Here is a 21,125-nt window from a genome sequence, read left to right on the forward strand (position 1 = left end):
CGAAGGTTCTTCTCTCTTTTCCCATAGCCCCAAAATAAACATACCTAGCCTATGTCTTTAGACCTCTTCTTTCTTTCTTTTTTACATTTATTTATTTTTGAGAGACAGAGCACAAGACGGGAAGGGGCAGAGAGAGAATGAGACACAGAATCCAAAGCAGGCTCCGAGCTGTCAGCACAGAGCTCGATGCAGGGCTCTAACTCACCAACTGTGAGATCATGACCTGAGCCGAAGTCAGACGCTAAACCAGCTGAGCCACCCAGGTGCCCCTAGGCTCTCTTCTTTCTTTATTTGCCCTTATTGATCTATTTGTAAAACTTGCTTTATTCCCTCCCTCTAGATGACTCTTAAATATATTGATCTCAGGTCACCTGGCTGGCTCAGTCAGTAGAATGTGTGGCTCTTGATCTTGGGGTTTTAAGTTTGGGCCTCATGTTGGGTGTAGAGATTACTTAAAAATAAAATCTTAATATAGATAGATAGATCGATCTAACTTTGTATATACTTAGAATCTCCACTACAAAACTTTCCAGTCCTTCAATCAAACATGTTAAAAAACCAAATGAACCCCTTTCCTCCAGCCCTAAACAGTAGCTAGGGTTTCCTCAGTGTTACCACCACTTTCCTAGTACTCGGGCTTAGAACCATACTGAGATTTGATGCTGCTCCTTTCCTAAAGACCAGCTGAACATTTATACTCTATAGTATGATCCACAGTTGATGAGCCTTCCTTTTCCTTTCCTAATGGTCTCTTAATAGGCATGCGTAATAGCTATCATTTATTGAGTGTAAACTCTGGGCCAGGCTCTGTGCATTATCTCATGTAATCCTCACAACATCCTTGAAGGTGGTTATAATTATCCTTATTTTACAGTTGAGGAAACTGAGACCCAAAAAGGTAAAATAACTTGTTCTAGTCGTACAGCAAGTGGCAGAGCTGGAATGCAAACTCTGGTCCATCTGTCATCAAAGTCCTCTTAAGCATTACACCATGCTACCTCCTGGTCTCTTCCTTCAGTTCATTTTGTGCTTTCCTGTCAGATTAATTTTCATAAAACTCAGCTGTGATAATTATACTTGCCTGCTCAAAAATTTACATGGCTCCTCTCACCTACTAAATTAAGACTCCTTAATTTGACATACAAGATTCCCTTAAACTATGACCACAGTTTATATCTTCAGCCTAACCTGAAACCTGTCTCCTGTTTCTGAACTACAGTTTCCAATTCTGCAATCACATCAAACCACTGTCTCCTCCTCAGATAGTTATTCTTTTCTCCCTCTTCTGCCCCTGAACTAATTCTGTCTTGGTATGCTTTAATCAAAATCCTACCCTTTTTTAAGTGACCCAACTCAAAGTCCATTGTCTTTAGTGAAGTGTTTTTGATTCTTCAACCAAAAAAATTTCCGTGTTTTTGTAAATCCACATAATGCATATATATATCCTGGTATATGTACTCTGGAAATAGAAAATGCAACCACTCCCTGAATCACTTGCAGCATCATTAGGAACATGAGACAAACACGAAAGACCTAAATAACATAATCCCAGGTGATGCATATGAAAACATCAAGTGAATGGTAGAGATCAGTGTTCCTCAAACTCAGCGCTAAGGACTCAGTCCAGGGATACACTCAGAGGTCCACAGGCAGTGTGAGATCCCTTACTTTTGCATTCTTGTTTGATGCAAAAAGCTGACCTTATTCACTGTGTATTCTCAGTGTATTCACTGTGTATTCACTGTGTATTCTCCCCTGCCTCCACACACACACAGCCTCCACCACTACCAACATCCTGAACCAGAGTGGTACTTTTGTTACAATTGCTGAGCCTATATTAACGTGTCATTATCACCCAAAGCCCATGGTTTACAATAGGGTTCATTCTTGGTGTTGTACATCTTACAGGTTTGACAAATATATAGTGATATGTAGCCACCATTTTAGTATCCTACAGCATAGTTTCACCACCCTAATCTCTGTTTACCTAGGCATCCCTTCTTCCCCTCAAACCTCTGGCAACCATTGATCCTTTTACTATCTCCATAGTTTTGGGTTTTTCCCAATTATTTTTATTGTGGCAAAATACATATAACATAAAATTTACCATCTTAACCATTTTTAAGTGTACAGTTCAGTGGTATTAAATACATTCATAATGCTGTGCAACCATTACCACCATCATCTCCGGAACTCTTTTCATCTTGTAAAACTGAAACTATATCTATTAAATGATAATTCTGTATTTCCCCTTCTCTGCAGTCCCTGGCAACCACCATTCTATTTTCTCTATGATTTTAACTGCTTTAAGTACCTCATATAAGTGGAATCATACAGTATTTGTCTTTTTGTGACTGGCTAATTTTGCTTAGCATAATGTCCTTAGGCTCATCCATGTTATAGCATATGTCAGAATTTCCTTCCTTTTAAGAGTGAATAACATTCCACTGTTTGTATATATCACATTTTGCTTATCCATTCATCTGTTGATGGTCACTTGGATTGCTTCCATGTTTTAGCTATTGTGAATAATGCTGTTATGAACATGGGTACACAAATACCTCTTCAAGACCCTGCTTTCACTTCTTTGAGGATAGGCCCATAATTACTGCCTCATATGGTAATTTTATTTTATTTATTTATTTTTTATTTTTTTTTAACATTTACTTATTTTGGGGACAGAGAGAGACAGAGCATGAATGGGGGAGGGGCAGAGAGAGAGGGAGACACAGAATTGGAAGCAGGCTCCAGGCTCTGAGCCATCAGCCCAGAGCCCGATGCGGGGCTCGAACTCACGGACCGCGAGATCGTGACCTGAGCTGAAGTCGGACGCTTAACCGACTGAACCACCCAGGTGCCCCTATTTTTAATTTTTTCAGAAACTGCGATACCATTGTCCATATCATCTGTACCATTTTACGTTCCCACCATACAGTTGGACCAGCAATTCCAATTTTTCCACGTGCTTACCAACACGTGTTATTTTCTGTTTTTTGTTTGTTTGTTTGTTTAATAGTAGCCATGCTAGTGAGTATGAGGTAGTATCTGGTGGTTTTAATTTGAATTTCCCTAATGATTAGTGATGTTGGGAATCTTTTTTTTTGGGGGGGGCACAAGTGAGCGAGGAGCAGAGAGAGAGAAACGGGGCCGACCCAAAGCAGGGCTCAAGCTCACCCAATGTGAGACTCGAACTCACAAACTGTGAGATCATGACCTGAGCTGAAGTCAGATGCTTAATGACTGAGCCACCCAGGTGCTCTGTTGAGCATCTTTCACACGCTTATTGACCATTTGTATATCTTCTTTTGGCAAAATATCTATTCAAGTCCAATGCCCACTTTTATTTATTTTTAATTTATTTTTAATATTTATTTTTGAGAGAGAAAGAGACAAAGGGTGAATGGGAGGGGTGGGGCTACAGAGAGAGGGAAACACAGAAACTGAAGCAGGCTCCAGGCTCTGAGCTGTCAGCACAGAGCCAGATGCGGGGTTCAAACCCATGAACAGCAAGATCATGACCTGGGCCAAAGTGAGATACTCAACCAACCTAGCCACCCAGTTGTCCCTAATGCCCACTTTTAAAGTTGTTTTTGTTGTTGTTGAGTTTTAAGAGTTCTCTCTATATTCTGGATATGAATCCCTTATCATATATATGATTTGCAAATATTTTCTCCTATTCAGTGAATTTCCTTTTTACCCTGTGGATATTGTTTTTAGATGCACAACATTTAAAATTTTCATGAAGTTCGATTTGTCTGTTTTTTTCTTTTGTTGCTTTGCCTTTGGTGTCTCATCCAAAAAAATAATTGCCAAATCCAATGTCATGAAGCACTTGTCCTGTTTTCTTCTAAGAGTTTTATAGTTTTAGGTCTTACGTTTAGGTCTGATCCATTCTCAGTCAATTTTTATATGTGATCTTAGGTAAGAGTCCAACTTCATTCTTTTGCATGAGGGGTGGGACATGAGTAGTTGCTATTGCTACTGCTAAGAACTGAACTTGACTGAAGTTAACTTCAATTTAACTTCGATGTCTTCCCCTGGAAACTGAAAGCCTTCAATAGACTCCAGAATTCCAAAATAGTTACATCAGACAGATTCTGCCAATGTAATTGTTGCGCTTGCAGAAGACAGATGCAGAGTGTTGTTTACTCTGCTATCTTCCCTGTCTCCATAGTTTTGCCTTTTCCAGAACGGCATATAGTTGGAATCATTAAGTATGTAGCCTTTTCAGATTGGCTTCTTAGTATTATCAACTTAAGATTCCTTTATGTCTTTTCATGGCTTGATAGCTCCTTTCTTTCTAGTGCTGAATAATATTATGTTGTCTGGATATACCACAGTTTATCCATTCACCTACTGAAAGACATCTTGGTTGCTTCTAAGGTTTGGCAATTTTGAAAAAAGCTGTTATAAACATCCATGTGCAGTCTTTGTGTGGACATAAGTTTTCAATTCTTTTGATTAAATACCAAGTGTTTAGTTTGCAAGAAACTGCCAAACTGTCACCCATACAATCTGCTTTTTAAACTATCTTTTTATATACTGAGCTTCTTAAATTGAAGTTTCTCAAACTGGATTCATATTCTCAGAGTTTATGAGAACATTGAATTTGAGAAACACTGATGTGGATGGACACATGCTATAGAAGCTCAGACTGCTAGGAGCAGAGGTGAAAAGGTTTTGTAACAGATGTGGAAACAAAGTCATCAGCCCTTAAAGGCTGGTGAACCCTGGGATAGCCTAAGAAGAGGAGGAGGGCATCGTGGTTGGTGGGATTTGTGTGAACAGCTGTGTGAAAGTGGTAATGAGTATAGCAGGTCATAGAGACAATTGAATGACCATGTAGTTTGAGTAGAAAGTTTATGTTGGGTAAAAAGGTCAATTATTGAAGAACAATGAATGCCTTACTAAAGATAATATGTGTGCATATAGCACACATACTCTGTGAATTGAAAGGGGCCCTGCTCACTCTTTTAGCCATTTCCTTTTACCTGTAAGTAGAATTACATCTAAAACATACTGATCTAATGGGTATCTTATTTTGAAACAGCAAAGGGGCGCCTGGCTGCCTCAGTTGGTAGAGCATGTTATTCTTGGTCTTCTGGTTGTGAGTTCAAGCTCCATGTTGGGTACAGAGATTACTTAAAGTAAAGTAAAATCTTAAGGAAAATAGAATAGCAAAGAAAAATTCACCACAATCATCCTTGTACAAGAATGAAAGCAGCATTATCTATAATAGCCCAAAAGTCTGTCAGCTGATGAATGGATAAACAAAATATTGTATATGCATATAAGGCATATTGTTCAGCTATAAAAAAGAATAAAGTACTGATACATGTACAGTATGTATCTTGAAAAAAATCATGCTAAGTGATAGGAGCCAGACACAAAAGGCCAAATACTATGTTATGTCATTTATATGAAATGTCCAGAATAGGAAAATCCATAGAGACATAAAGTATATTGATGGTTGCCAAAGGCTGGGAAGGAGAAGAGAATTAAAAGTGATAGCTAACTGGGTTTCTTTTTGGATAATGAAATTAGATAGTGTTGTGGTTGACAACTTTGTGAATATACTAAAAACCACTGAATTGTATACTGTAAAGGGTTAATTATATGGCGTGTGAACGAAGTTAAAACAAAGATTCTCCTCTCCCCCAAAAAACTGATTCTAGGGGTGTCTGGGTGGCTCGGTTGAGTGTCCAACTTCAGCTCAGGTCATGGTCTCACGGTTGGTGCGTTCAAGCCCCACATTGACCTCTCTGCTGTCAGCACAGAGCTTGCTTCGGATCCTCTGTCTCCCTCTCTCTCTGCCCTTCCCCTGCTCGTGCTCTCTCTCTTTGTCTCTCTCAAAAATAAACATTAAAAAAAGTGATTCTATAACACTTGTTAATTGATTAGTATGTGAGATGGGTGAGAGTCAAAGAATTAGTTTCTATCTTGAGAGATTGGTTGAGTAGTAATCCCAATAAAGATGCAGTTTGGAGTGGAGGGCGGGGGAGCATCCATAAAAGTAGGCTTAGAAGTGAAGATAATGAGTTTGGTTTAGAAAATATCAACTTCTTATTTGTCTGGGAGGGAGGCACTCCTTGAACAAAGTTCAAGAACCTTAGGTCTGGACATCAGAGATCAGAATGGAGATTTAGATTTAGGGTCATCCAGATTTAAGTGATAAAGGGAAGGTCTGGTAGCATTCAGCAAAGAGTTTGGACATTGGGAAATTTGCTTAAACAAAGAGGTGCGTTGAAAGAAAAAGAACCTGTGAATCTGAAAAAGAATATAAGTACAGTAGAAGGAAACAGGATGGAGCAGGGTCTTGGACACCTGGGAAGTGTAAGTGTTGTTCCATAGGATAAGAGTAAGAGGAGGCCTGAACCCAAAGTCACAGCTTACTAACCATTCTCATTATCTACTAAGAATCAGGTTAAGATCAGTAATTTTTGCTTTACTTTTTTTTTTCTGTGTTACTACTGCAGTAGGAGCCAAGGAGCACAAAATTTTAAGAGCTTATAAGTAATTCTGTCAAATACAATGGTAGAAGAGCATTTCATACTGAAGTAATAGGCAATTTCAATCCCATAAGGCAACTCAGAAGTAGGAAGTATTTGGGGCACCTGGGTGGCTCAGTCGGTTAAGCGTCATACTCTTGGTTTCAGCTTGGGTCATGATCTCATGCCATGTGGGTTCGAGCCCCACACTGGACTCCATGCTGACAGTATGGAGCCTGCTTAGGATTCTCTCTCTCCCTGTCTCTCTGCCCCTGTCCCTCTCTCGCTGCCCCTCTCCCTCTCGTTCTCTCTGTCTCTCTCTCAAAAATAAATTTTAAAAAATAAACTTAAAAAAAAAAAAAGAAGTAGGAAGCATTTTAGAGCCCCAAATGAACTAAGGGGCCTGGATTTTCAAAAAGCTGACTTTATTCACTGTGCAGCTTTCTGTTGCCAGAGCCTACAAATAAAAAACTAGCAGAAGAACACGTTGTTTGACTAAGGCTCAAGTTTTTGAAACTATCTTAATGCTTACATAATCCTGCTAGGGGGAAACACCTCCCTAAACAAGAAACTCTTATTTTCATTCAGGTTCCCCCCAGAAGACTCCAGATCCCAGAATTCTACAATTAATAAGTATTGATCAAGAGTGTGCAAAAACTTCTGTACAAGTCTTCCAATCTAATAAAAATCCTAACTGGCTCTCTTTTTTTTTTTTAATGAAATTTATTGACAAATTGGTTTCCATACAACACCCAGTGCTCATCCCAAAAGGTGCCCTCCTCAATACCCATCACCCACCCTCTCCTCCCTCCCACCCCCCATCAACCCTCAGTTTGTTCTCAGTTTTTAACAGTCTCTTATGCTTTGGCTCTCTCCCATTCTAACCTTTTTTTTTTTTTTTTCCTTCCCCTCCCCCATGGGTTCCTGTTAAGTTTCTCAGGATCCACATAAGAGTGAAACCATATGGTATCTTTCTCTGTATGGCTTATTTCACTTAGCATCACACTCTCCAGTTCCATCCATGTTGCTACAAAAGGCCATATTTCATTTTTTCTCATTGCCACGTAATATTCCATTGTGTATATAGACCACAATTTCTTTATCCATTCATCAGTTGATGGACATTTAGGCTCTTTCCATAATTTGGCTATTGTTGAGAGTGCTGCTATGAACATTGGGGTACAAGTGGCCCTATGCATCTCTTTTTTTTTTTTTAATGTTTATTCATTTTGAGAGAGAGAGAGAGAGAGGCAGAGAGAGAAGGAGACACAGAATACGAAGCAGGCTCCAGGCTCCGAGCTGTCAGCACAGAGCCTGACGTGGGGCTCGAACTCAGAAGCCATGAGATCATGACCTGAGCCAAAGTGCGACACTTAACCAACTGAGCCACCCAGGCGCCCCCCAACTGGCTCTTTTTGATAACAGTTTCTAGGGTGGCTAGGACTAGTATATAGTTTTGTTTATTTGTTTTTAAGATTTATTTTTAAGTAATCTCTACACCCAGTGTGGGGCTCGAACTCACAACCCCACGATCAAGAGTTGCACACTCCATGTTCCACCAACTGAGCCAACTTGACATATCCCATTACTTTGTTTTAACCTTACCTCAACCCTAAGAGATAGGTAGTCTAGATTTTATCATCACTGTTTTACAATGGAGAAAATCAGAGAGGTTAAGCAGTTTGCCCAAGTTTACATGGTTTCCAGGTGGTGGCACCAGAACTAACTCTCAATCTTGTGACTTGCCTTCCAGTAGTATCTTTCCATAAGACATATTGCCTTTGAAATCTGGTCAGTGCTTCATTGTATGCCTTTTCTTTTAACACAGACTCAAACAAAGGACTTTTTATTCCCTTCCCCAACCGGGAAATAAAGGATTCTCTAACGAGTACTTCTGCAACACAGGGCAATGGTATAGCAGATCAGAAATTGGACACTTACTCACTGGGGACACAGGTAATGTATTCACTTTACTGCTGATTTATTGACTACTCAATGATTAATACCAATAATTCATTGGACTCTCTATTTATGAAGGTCTAAGAGCATTTGTTTGATAAAGGCATTTTAGACCCTTTAAAAGGAAAAAAGGGCAAAAAAGTAAGTAAGTAAATAAATTAATAAATAAAATTAAAGGAAAGAACAGACAATACAGAGGACCTTCTCCATTAATTTCAATCTCCCTTTTCCCTCTCCCCTACTAATTTGTTATCAAATGTAGTATATTTATGTATACAACTTTTAGCACATTTTATGCCAAGTATGTTGGCTCTCAAACAGATGTTTTGGCTAGTTTTAAAATTTCTCCTCTCAGTGCACCTGGGTGGCTCAGTCAATTAAGCGTGGGACTCTTGATTTTGGCTTAGGCCATGACCTTGCAGTTTGTGGGTTTGAGCCCCACATCCAGCTCCATGCTGCTTGGGATTAGCTTTCTCCCTCTCTCTCTGTTCCTCCCCCACTTGTTTCTCTCTCTCAAAATAAAGAAAATAAACATAAAATTTCTCTTTTCTATCCAATGTCTCCATCTCCTGTTACCTTACTTCCTTAAATTTTCTACCTCTGACTTTTCATTACTGAATCTTAACATCTCAAGGGTAGCTTTCCCAAAGCTGCCTGTTCATTGGAACATAAAAGAAGAAAAGTTAGGGGTAAATAAAGGTGGCATAGAAGTTGTGGACAATGGAGAGGTAGAGATTATTTATGCAAGATGAGGCAAAAATTAATGAGCTTTTAGTGAAAAAAATTGGTTAGGGGAATACAACCATTATATAAGCCTCATTTATATGAGTGAGTATGGGGCGCCTGTGTGGCTCAGTCAGTTAAGCATCCTATTCTTGATTTAGGCTCAGGTCACGATCTCATGATCATGAGATCAAGTCCCATGTCCAGCTCTGTGCTGGGCACAGAGCCTGCTTAAGGTTCTCTCTCTCTCTCTCTCTCTCTCTCTCTCTCTCTCTGCCCCTCCCCTGCTCTCTCTCTCTCCCAAAATAAATAAATAAGTAAAATTTAAAAATAATAAAGGAAATGGAGACAAAGAATAATATACAGTTAAAATTAAATAACACTTTTTAAATTAAACACAATTTCATTGAAACTACTGGAAGTGACAGACAAAAAGGAAATTAAATAGCTTGCTATATATTCTTTTAGTTTAAGAAATAAGTAGGATTTCTTCTTCTCTATAACTACCAAACTGAAAACTTGAAGATGATATTTAAAAAAGCAAACCCTAGATGGCTTTCTCTTTTGTATTAATCCTTGCTTAATTATGCCCTAAATTAATTTTCAATCTCTTAAAACTCTCAGTAACACCTGTAGTTGATGCTCAGCCTTATCAGAAGGTAAAATAAATACAAGAGTTCTTTATTTTTATTTATTTATTTTTAAAGTTTATTTATTTTTGAGACAGAGACAGAGCATGAACGGGGGAGGGTCAGAGAGAAGGAGACACAGAATCCGAAACAGGCTCCAGGCTCTGAGCTGTCAGCACAGAGCCCGACGCGGGGCTCAAACTCACAGACTGTGAGATCGTGACCTGAGCCGAAGTCGGCCGCTTAACCAACTGAGCCATCCGGGCGCCCCTACAAGAGTTCTTTAAACAGAAAAAATAAAGTTGGAAAATGTGAACCATCTAACTTCTATGCTAAGCTATTTAAAGCAGAAAAAATACAGTATTTCACTGGTATGTCTTTTACCAACTGAGGCTATTTTGTCTTTTCAGAGAGTCTCCTTACCTACTCCAAAGCAGCTCTAGAATCTTTTTGGATTGTGGCAATTTAAAAATAGGCTTAAGAGGCACCTGGGTGGCTCAGTCAGTTAAGTGTCTGACTTCAGCTCAGGTCATGATCTCATGGTTCATGGGTTCAAGCCCCACGTCAGGCTCTGCACTGACAACTCAGAGCCTGCAGCCTGTTTCAGATTCTGTGTCTCCCTCTTTCTGCTCCTCCCCTGCTTGTGCTGTCTCTCAGAAATAAACATTAAAAAAAAATTTTAAACAGGCTTAAACTAGGACCTTTGCTTGAAGGTCTGTTTCCCTAGGTTGTAAGGATAGATTTGGTTACTAATAGGAAAGTATTCTGAACCCCTGGTCTATCTAGTAAGCTCATGTTTGGATGCCCATTGACTGCCTTTTCCTAAACATTCAAACTTTTTTTTCATTGCAGGAAGTGGCAAGAAAGGAGGTCCCAAGTGACAATCACCAAGAAGATGGTAAATATTTTGTGCAGGGAGTATTTTTCTCCACACTAATCAGAGAAATCCAGATGTTATGAGATTTGGGAGAAGATGGAGGTGTCTCAGCCCTAGGGCCCTACAGGGTCAACTAACTCTTTTCTGCTTTTGTAGGGGGCTGTCCTGGAAGCTTAGTGACCTGTAAGGCTTTACTGGTTGAAGAGTGGATATTCTGACTTCCTTTGTTCTTGATTTTTTGTACTGGCTGACTGTTTCTTTTTACTTTTTCTTATCTTTCTTGTCCTCTTTTGGATTTATTATGTTTTTATTCATCCATTTTTTCCCACCTACTGGTTTATAAGTTATATACTGTTTCAATATTTTTACTATTATTCCCTAAACTACAATATGTGCCCTTCACTATTATAATTAAAAAATTAATCAATACCTTAGGCTGCCTGGGCGGCTCAGTTGGTTAAGCATCTGACTTTGGCTCAGGTCATGATCTCCCGGTTCATGAGTTTGAGCCCCTCGTTGGGCTCTGTGCTGACAGTGTGGAGCCTGCTGCAGCTTCTGTGTCTCCCTCTTTCTCTGCCCCTCCCCCCTTGCACTCTGCGCTCTCTTTCTCTCTCTCTCAAAAATAAACATAAAAAATTAAAAAGTAATTAATCAATACCTTAACTTTTCTCTTGGATAATTTAAAGAACTTAAAGTACTTTACTTCTTTTACTCCCTCCCAATTTATGTATTATTATTATAGATTTTAATTCTCTATACTTTCTAAACCCATATGAAATAGTTTTTATACAGCCAGTGCTCATTTAGGTTTATCTTTGTATTTACCACTTTGTTTATTTCTTTTTTTCATCCTAGATTTCCCTTTTGAGATCATTTTTCTCTAGCTTATAGTACATCTTTTAGAATTTCCTTTAGTGTGAGTTTACTGTGTTGAATTCTTTTAGTTTTTGTTTGTATGAAAATGCCTCTCTTTCACCATTATTCTTTTTTTTTTTAATTTTTTTGAGAGAGAGAAAATGAGAGTGTGAGTGGGGGAGAGGGTGAGGGAGAGGGAGAGAGAGAATGTTAAGCAGGCTCCATGCCCAGCATAGAGCCCAACGTGGGGCTGGATCTCACAACTGTGAGATCATGACGTGAGCAGAAATTAAGAGTCAGATGCTTAACCAACTGAGTCACCCAGTCACCCCCATTACCATTATTCTTAAAAAGTATTTTGGCCGGTTATAAATTTCTAAGTTGGCAGTTATTTCTTTCTGAAAATTGAAGTTATTCCACTGTATTCTTTTGTTTTTGCTTTTGAGAAGTCAGCTGGAGGTCTGTCATTCCTGCAAGGATATTGTCTTTTTTTCTCTGGCTGCTTTTAAGATTTTCCAATTGTCTTTGGTTTTCTTCAGTTTCAGTATGATACGTGGATTTCTTTTTATTTATTCTGTTTGGTGGTTATTACACTTGAATCTGTGAATTGTGTCTCAAAAATTCTGGAAAGTGCTTCAAATGTTGTTTGTGTCCTTATGTCCTGTCCTTTCTTTCTGTCCTTTTGGGAATTTTGATTAAATAAATATATGTTAGAGATCTTTACTTTGTCCTCTTTGTCTCTTATTCTTTTGTATTTTTCATCTTTGGTTTTTGTTTTTCTTTGGTCTGATCTGCACTTTGGATAATTCCTTCTGATCCATCTTAAGTTCACTAACCTTGTCTTCAGTTGTATCTAATCTGCTTGCTTGCTGAGTTCTTAATTTCAATAGTTTTATTTTTTAGTTCTATAAGTTTTGTTTCTTTTTCCAAGTCTTCTGGGTCAGTTTGTATAAACAGAAAATTTAAAGCTTTTAAAATATTTCTTTAAACATAGTAAACATAGCTGTTGCATACACTGGATGTTAATTCTAATATCTGAAGTTGTTGTCATTTTGTTTTTTCCTCATACTTGTGTTGTCTTATTTCCTTTTTTGTTCCTTTGCTTTGGTTACTTGCTATATATTTGAAAAACTATTTGTAGGAATCATTTAAAGTCTTACATAAAGGTATCTTTTCCAGATCAGATTTTCATTTGCTTCTACCAGGTACCAGGGACACTCTCATTCTGGGATCACTTTATTTTTTTTATTTTTTATTTTTATTAAAAAAAATTTTTTTTTTCAACGTTTATTTATTTTTGGGACAGAGAGAGACAGAGCATGAACGGGGGAGGGGCAGAGAGAGAGGGAGACACAGAATCAGAAACAGGCTCCAGGCTCCGAGCCATCAGCCCAGAGCCTGACGCGGGGCTCGAACTCACGGACCACGAGATCGTGACCTGGCTGAAGTCGGACGCTTAACCAACTGCACCACCCAGGCGCCCCTCATTCTGGGATCACTTTAATCCAAGCTCAAAGCTTGAGGTTCACTGGATCCACTCAGATGATGCAAACCTGGATTACCTGTCAATACAAGGACTGGCTTATTTCCAGTTTACCTTTACTCTGAAGGTTGCATCCTGCTTGGGGTTCCATCTTCATATGTATGTGGGGAGGGTAGGGGAGAGGAATGGTTTGTCATACTCCTCACTTTGGATGGATGCTGAACTTTACTTCCGTCCCTGTCACCCTAAAACTTCTGAGGGTAAAAGTGACTTTAAGTGCTAGACTTACCTATGTGAGTCCTTGCTGTCAACTAGATTTTGGCCTAGAAATTCCTTACTAGCTAACAAGCTTTTTGATGTTTATTTATTATATTTATTATAAATGTTTATTTATTTTTGAGAGAGAGAGAGACAGAGTGAGTGGGGAGGGGAAGAAAGAGAGGAGATACAGAATCTGAAACAGGCTCCAGGCTCCAAGCTGTCAGCACAGAGCCCGACGCAGGGCTAGAACTCACAAACTACAAGATCATGCCCTGAGCGACCTGAGTCGGATGCTTAACCGACTGAGCCACCCAGGTGCCCCCTCTTTGATGCGTTTAAGAACATGTACCATCCCACTTTTTTAGTATCTTCAACAGGAAGCACAATCTGAATTATCTAATCTTATCACTTGTTAGATTATTTTTGTTATGTAAAAATATTGTTCTACAACCTTTCCCCCACTGTATAGGCTGGCCCTGGGTAAAACGTTGATATTCTATAGATCCTATACAGATAAAAAGTGATTGGTTCCACTTTTTTAAGTTAATATGACTAAGTCAGGGATAGTATTTTTTGCTTCCTAAGGAAGATCTTTAAGCATATGAAACTCTGAAAACTTAAGAGCACAAAGACTTCTAGTTGCTCCACTCTGAGGCTTTTTAGAGATGACAGATATAGCTGTCTGAAAGAAATGCTTTGTAGCTAGTTAGGGATTCTCATAAGTTTTGGATTCCCTGCCATTTAATTGGCTTAGAATACTGGTTCCCAGTGTATGAACCTAGAATCTCTGAAGTTTGGGGGTGGGAATGGGCTTGGTTTTATTGCAAGAAGTCTATGAAATCATAGACTTACCAACTATTGACTATACACTGAACACATAAGATTACAACTATTGTCATATGGGGTGCACCAAATTTTTTATATGAAAAAAGCATCTAGAGGAGCTCCTAGTTGGCTCAGTCAGAAGAAAATGTGACTCTTGATCTTGGAGTCATGAGTTCGAGCCCCACATTGTGTGTAGAGTTTATTTAAAATAAATAAAATAAAATAGAAAGCAGCATTTAGAAAACTTTGATACTGCAGCTTTAGAAGGAAATTCCTAGGGAATTAGGGTGACATGAAGTTTATCTCCAGAATGTTAGAGATTCTTTACTGTTTACTCAGTATCCATCATGTTTTATTGTTGTCCCATGTAAAAAGTCCTTTTATCACTTTATGCTACTACTTATCAAAATTATAAACCATCTCTTCCTGAGAACTTTTTCTGGTAGACAGAGGTATGTCCAGTGAACAGAGGTACCCTAATTGAGCCAACAATTCTCATTGTATTTTGTGTTTTCTTTTCCCCTTGGTGGTGGTTAGAATTCAGACGCTACTCTCCTCATCAGTCCACAGTCCGATCCCCAGAGAAGATGGCTAGAGAAGGGTACCGACTATCTTTTTTGAACAATAAGTCTTCAGGTTCTTCTCCAGAAAAGGACTTGATACTAAAGGCTGATACTTACCAGCTTACCCATGATGTCTCAGTGGGTAAACGCCTGGATGTGGGTGATTCTAGCCAGATCCATCCCCATCAGTTACCTTCAGATGTTGGTCTAGAAAATTATGATAGTCATTATTCTCAAAATCTATCCCTGCATGGAAGTCTTGGCAAAAGGCCTCAGAGAAGCAAGAACTATCGAGAATATAGCATAAAACCTTCAAATGACATGAAGGCCACCACATCCCATTCCTGTGGAGACTTACTGACTTCTCTGTCAAACCCTGACTTCAGCACCGGAAGGCTTTTGAAGCTTAGTTCAGGTAATAGCTTCCTGTCAGAATTTATATATATATATATATATATATATATATATATATATATATATATATAAAATGTTATATATAACATTTATTTATTTTTGAGAGACAGACAGAGCACAAGTCGGGGAGGGGCAGAGAGAGAATGAGACAGAGAATCCAAAGCATCCAAAGCAGACTCCAGGCTCTGAGTTGTCAGCACAGAGCCTGACATGGGGCTTGAACTCACAAACCGTGAGATCATGACCTGAGTCGAAGTTGGACACTTAACCAACTGAGCCATCCAGGCGCCCCTGGAATTAACATTTCTTAAATTGCATTAGGATTTTTTAAATTCTTATTTTGGGGCATCAGTAGCCCATGAGACCTCCAGAAATCTGCAGGATGTAAGTTTAACATAACAGATATATTAAAGAAAATTCATAGAAATATGAGCTCTATAACTATATGTTATTGTAGCTAAATAGCATCCCAGAATGTATTTCTAGTAGCAGTTAGTCTTCTCTAGGCACAGTCACTTCTATTCTGAGTTATTTTTTCAGAAAAAGGTAGTTTCAGGGTAATTAATTTATTCAGCAGAATTTATTGATACCTACTATGTGCCAAATGATGCTGCTCTGCAGATAAAGTAACAAACAAAAATAAAGTTCCATTTATCTTTTGCCACACACACAAAAAAAGTTCCTACTTTTATGGAGCTTCCATTCTAAAGGGGCAAGACATGATAGACAAGTTAGCATATAAATATATGTCAAGTTATGATAAATGCTGTGAAAAAAAAAATAATAATAAATAATAAATAATAATAAAGAGGAAGTGATGTTTTAGATAGAATGGTCAGGAAAAACTTCTCCGATGAGACGTATGGTATTTGGCAATATATTAGAAAGTAGCTTTAAGAGACACATAGTTAATAAAAGACTTACTGAGGTGAATTCAAGAAAGAATTGAAGAAGAAGCAATAGAGTTATAAAATATATACAATGCTTTCAAGGAGATTTGCAGAGATGGAGGGGGAATGGGATCAAGGAAATTCTAATGGAAATTATCCAGTAGAGGGAAAACCAATGATGCAAGAGAGAAAAGGGACAATTACATGGAAAAAAATCCTTAGGTAGTCATGAAGATAGAATCCACTCCACCAGTGGAGAGGTTGGCCTTAGATAGAAGCACAGATAGTTTAATTTTTATTATGAAAGGAAGGCAGAGAATTTATAAATACAAATATAGATGAGTTGGTAGATTTAGTGGTGGGATCATGTAGATGTTTTCTTTGATTGCCTGTTTTTCTCGGCAAAATAAAGAGGTCAGAATCTAAGAATGAGGAAGGAGGAGAAGGTGTTGAAAGTTTGAGGGGAAGAGAGGTGTGAAATAGTCATTTCAGAGAATAGAACAGTAAATTGACTAGAGTAGTGTATTAGGATAGCTGGGCAGTAGAGGGCCCAGTCAACACAGTGGTCATCAACTTAAAGTGAAGACAGTGAGAAGAGATGCATGTTGTTCTCCAGCCACTGCCTACTGCCCTCATGTAGGCTTAGAGTATGTGGACAGTTGGATTTAGCCAGAGGTGGGTTTTGTCAGGTGGAGGGTTGGAACAGAAAGGATCCAGAGAGTTGAGGGTGTATCGTAGGAAGATGTTATTATGACCATTGGACTCCAGGCGGGGTAAGGTTGTAAGTGAGACATGAGAATATTAAAAGGCAGGGTCATCTCCCAGGCTGTTTCCTTCACAGATCTGTATGCCACAACCCATTTCAACAGTGACCCTGCTTTGCTGGTCAATGTAGAGCAACAATTATCTACCAGTCTCGGTGATTTAACACCAGCACATGGTTCTTTCCCAAACAACTCCACCCTGGGAGACTCTCTACGGACACTGCTATTGCCTACTGTGACCTCAGAAAACAGAGAGAGTTTGACCAAGGGGTCATTTAGCCCATCAAGGAGAGGATTCAAACGGAAGGACAATCTCCTTGCCACCTTGAATCCAAAGATTGGTTTCCAAGATGCTACCGGCAGCGAGGCAAGTATTGGTTTGTTTGCTTATACAAGAAACACGTCAGATCCAAGACCACAGTGGGGTTCTGTTGGGGGTGGCAGTGATTCTGACCAAGGGTGCTACAAATTCAAAGGGATTTTTGGAGGCCAGTGGTTAATACTGCCAGACCAAAGCCTATCATTCTTCTGCCCTTGGGAAAGTCATTCCCTTTCTGCTGCATTTTTTCATTTCCATCACAGTGAGACATTCCCTAATGTACTTCCAGAGCATAAATATTGTAGGGACATACTTTGATAATAAGAAGTAGCAGACAGTTTACCATAGCAGGGAATGCAGAAGTTGCTGGGGGTTCTGGATTGGCTGAAGAGTGAGCTCTATAGCATTGATATTTATAATCTTACCATGCTTACACATTTGCCCTGGCCACACGTGACTAACTTGCTAGAGACCTTTATTCTGAATGCACTGCTTTTCTGTCTAGAAATTAAAATTATTCCAATTTTTTTCCAAAGTAGGAACAAGCAGAAGATGAATTAGATTATCCAAAGGATTTTTAGCTGAGAGTGGTTCAGAGAATGAACAACAAATCAAGAACCATTCCAACATATAGTACAATAGTGTTGTACAATAGAACTTAATTGCTATTCAGTTCTTACTCATTAAGTTTTGTCACTGCTTTTGCTGACATCCCTCCATGAAGAATGCCTTCCATTCTCATCTGTTTGAATATTAATTTTTCTTCAAGTCCTTGTTCCATCATAAAGCCTTCTTCTCTTTAAAGGAACCACGCTTTCAGAGCCCTGTCTTCCCTTGAACCCATGATGTTTTGTCATATGAACCATTTGTCATTCAATCATTTATTACCCTGTAAGGAAGCAGAGGATTTAGTAAAAAAAAAAAAAAAAACAACCCCAAAAAAACCAAAAACCAGCTACTACATGTTTGCAATTTTTGGACATTTTTTTGCACATTGGCATGGGTTTACAAGGTTTTGTTTTGGTTTAGTTATTGGTTTTTTTTTACTCTAAATACTTTTCAGTTTTCAAATTTTTTTGGAGGTCGTTATAATTTTTATGCACTAAAGGGGGCAGTCTTGTGGTACTTTCTTGGCTTTTTGGTCCCTTTTTTCCCATTTTCAGCCACTGATGCCTATTTTTTCAGACAAGAGCACTGTGTTAATGTTTTTAGGGTGAAGGTTCAGCAACACTTAGGATATTTGGGATGCTATGTTAATAACACATATTCTAGGAATTTCTTTAATGTTTTTATTTATTTTTGAGAGATAGAGACAGAGCATGAATGGGGGAGGGGCAGAGAGAAAGGGAGACACAGAATCCAAAGCAGGCTCCAGTATCTGAGCTGTCAGCACAGAGCCCCACGTGGGGCTCAAACTCACAAACTGTGAGGTTATGACCTGAGCTGAAGTCAGACACTTAACCAACTGAGCCACCCAGGCGCACCATCTAAGACAATTTTTTTAACCTCTATTTCAAGTTACAGGTTTAAAAGAGGAATTAAAACCTCAATGCCTTTTCCTGGACCATCTTAAAAATTTTCATTTCTCTTTTCCTTTTAGATACTATTTTTTTAATAAAGTTTATTTTGAGAGAGAGAGGGCGGGGGAGGGACAGAGAGAGAGGGAGAAGAGAATCCCAAGCAGGCTTCGTGCTGTCAGCACACAGCCCAGTGTGGAGCCTGAATTCACTAACCATGAGATTGTGACCTAAGCTGAAATCAAGAGTCAGATGCTCAACCAACTGAGCCACCCAGGCGCCCGGATACTATTTTTCTTTATATGGAAAGCTATGAAAGAGCTGCTTGAATATAAATATTTTAACAAATACACCTCAGTTTCTAGAAAGGCATTAGTCAGAAAATTGCTTAAAAGAACATTTACAAAGTTAAGAAAATAATTGCATGATACACAAAATTAAACCGAACATGAATTTGTGTTTAGAAATTTTGAACAACTGACTTTGGAATCATAGGCAAAATATAAAAATTAATTTAAAAAAAAGCCATGAGGTGGGGCATCTGGGTGGTGCAGACTGCTAACCGTCTGACTTCAGCTCAGGTCATGATCTCACAGTTCGGGTTCAAACCCTGTGTCGGGCTCTGTGCTATCTGCTCAGAGCCTGCTTCAGATTCTGTGTCTCCCCCTCTCTCTATCCCTCCCCCTCTCACACTCTGTGTCTCTCTCTCTCAAAACTAAATAAACATTTAAAAAATTTTTTTTGAATAAATTTTAAAAAACAGGCACAATTTGTTGAAAATTAAAAGATTTAGGGACATCTGAGTGGCTCAGTCGGCTAAGCATCCAACTCTTGGTATCAGCTCAGGTCATAATCTCATGATTTGTGAGTTCAAACTCCATGTCCAGCTCTGCATTGACAGCACAGAGTCTGCTTCGGATTCTGTCTCTCCCTCCCTCTCTGCCTCTCTCTCTCTCTCTCTCTCTCAAAATAAATAAACTTTAAAAAGTTGTTTTGATGTTTATTTATTTTTAGAGAGAGAGAAAGAGACAGTATGGAAGTGGGGGAGGATCAGAGAGGGAGACACAGAATCTGAAGCAGGCTCTAGGCTCTGAACTGTTAACACAGAGCCTGATGTGGGGGGCTTGAACTCACGAACCGTGAGATCGTGACCTGAGCTGAAGTCAGATGCTTAACCAACTGAGCCCCCCAGGTGCCCCATAAATAAACTTAAAAAAAAGTTAAAAAATTAAAAGACTCATAAAAAGTAACAAAATTATTCTAAGGTTCATAAAATTTATCCCCAACTCTCACCACATTGTGATAAATCAAAGAAAATGAGTAAAGTCATATATAAGTTTCCAAATTTTTCCATGATACACTCACAAAATTACCAACACATAAAAAACCAATGTTAGTAAATATTCTTTTTGACAAGTTCCTCTAAAGTGCCCTTGTGGGGTAACTAGACTCTCTATGACTTTTCTCCCCAACCAGGTTAACTTCTTAAAGTTCCTCATCCTTTACCTCTTCATATGTTCACAGTCCTTATACAGAACTCTCAGTGCACATGGTCAGTGCTCAGTACAGATCTGTTGAATAAATGTTTATCCCATTTGTAAGGCCTTTCCCTATTAACCGTAGGCCATGTGTGTGACTCAGGTCATTAATATGTTCTGCTTCACAGTTGTCAGATATGACAGCATTAGCTAATTATCATCTATAGTTTTTTATATCAAAAGAGCCAATGATTGAGAAATAACTTGGCTGTTTTCAGCTTTCTTGAAATCCATGAGACCATACAAAAAAGATTGGTAGAGGGGTGCCTGGGTGACTCAGTTGGTTGAGCATCTGACTCTTGATTTAGACTCAGGTCATTATCTCACAGTTTGTGAGTTCAAGCCCCACATCAGGCTCTGTGCTGACAGTGCAAAGCCTGCTTGGAATTCTGTCTCCCTTGTTCTCTGCCTCTCCCCGACTTGCACGTGCGTGCTCTCTCAAAATAAATAAAAATAAACTTAAATATAAAAATATAAATATCTGAATGAATAAAAAAATAATTGTGAATTTTACTGGGCAGATCTAGCCATCTTTCTATATAAGAGTCTTACTAAATAAAAGTATGTTTGGGGCATCTGGCTCAGTCAGTTAAGTGTCTGACTCTTGATTACTCCTCAGGTCATGATCTCAGGCTTCGTGAGGTCGAGCCCCCAGTTGGGCTCTGTGCTGGGCATGGAGGCTGCTTAAGATTCTCTCTCTCTCCCTCTGTCCCTCCCCCATCCCTATGTGTGGGCATGAACTCTCTCTCTTTCAAAATAAATAAACATTTAAACATTTATCTTAAGTACTGGGTCCAACAATAACATTTAACATATAACATTTAAAATGTTACAGAACAAAAAATAAATAAATAAAATGTTACAGAACATTTAAGTTTATCATATATTAACATACTAAATATAAGCTTATGAGTCACAATCTTAAAAATACCCATTTTATGGTATGTAATAACTTTTAAAAATGTTTTGTGGGGCTCCTGGGTGGCTTAGTCAGTTAAGCATCTGACTCTGTTTTGGCTT

The 21,125-nt window shown here is 38.7% G+C and overlaps 1 protein-coding gene across 6 annotated transcripts in view; it reads left to right on the forward strand.

Moving 5' to 3' along the window:
- The window catches only part of LRRC36 (leucine rich repeat containing 36), a 59,535-nt gene that overhangs the window by 20,871 nt on the left and 17,539 nt on the right, over positions 1–21,125 (forward strand). For all 6 annotated transcript variants that reach the window (XM_043599464.1, XM_043599461.1, XM_043599463.1 and 3 more), the window contains 4 exons: positions 8,317–8,444; positions 10,652–10,697; positions 14,638–15,078; positions 16,809–17,098. In XM_043599464.1, the coding sequence (XP_043455399.1) occupies positions 8,317–8,444; positions 10,652–10,697; positions 14,638–15,078; positions 16,809–17,098 (905 nt within the window). The remainder of the gene's footprint in view (positions 1–8,316; positions 8,445–10,651; positions 10,698–14,637; positions 15,079–16,808; positions 17,099–21,125) is intronic.

The sequence above is a fragment of the Prionailurus bengalensis genome, chromosome E2 (assembly GCF_016509475.1).
Source record: "Prionailurus bengalensis isolate Pbe53 chromosome E2, Fcat_Pben_1.1_paternal_pri, whole genome shotgun sequence".
NCBI classification, from domain to species: Eukaryota; Metazoa; Chordata; class Mammalia; order Carnivora; family Felidae; genus Prionailurus; species Prionailurus bengalensis.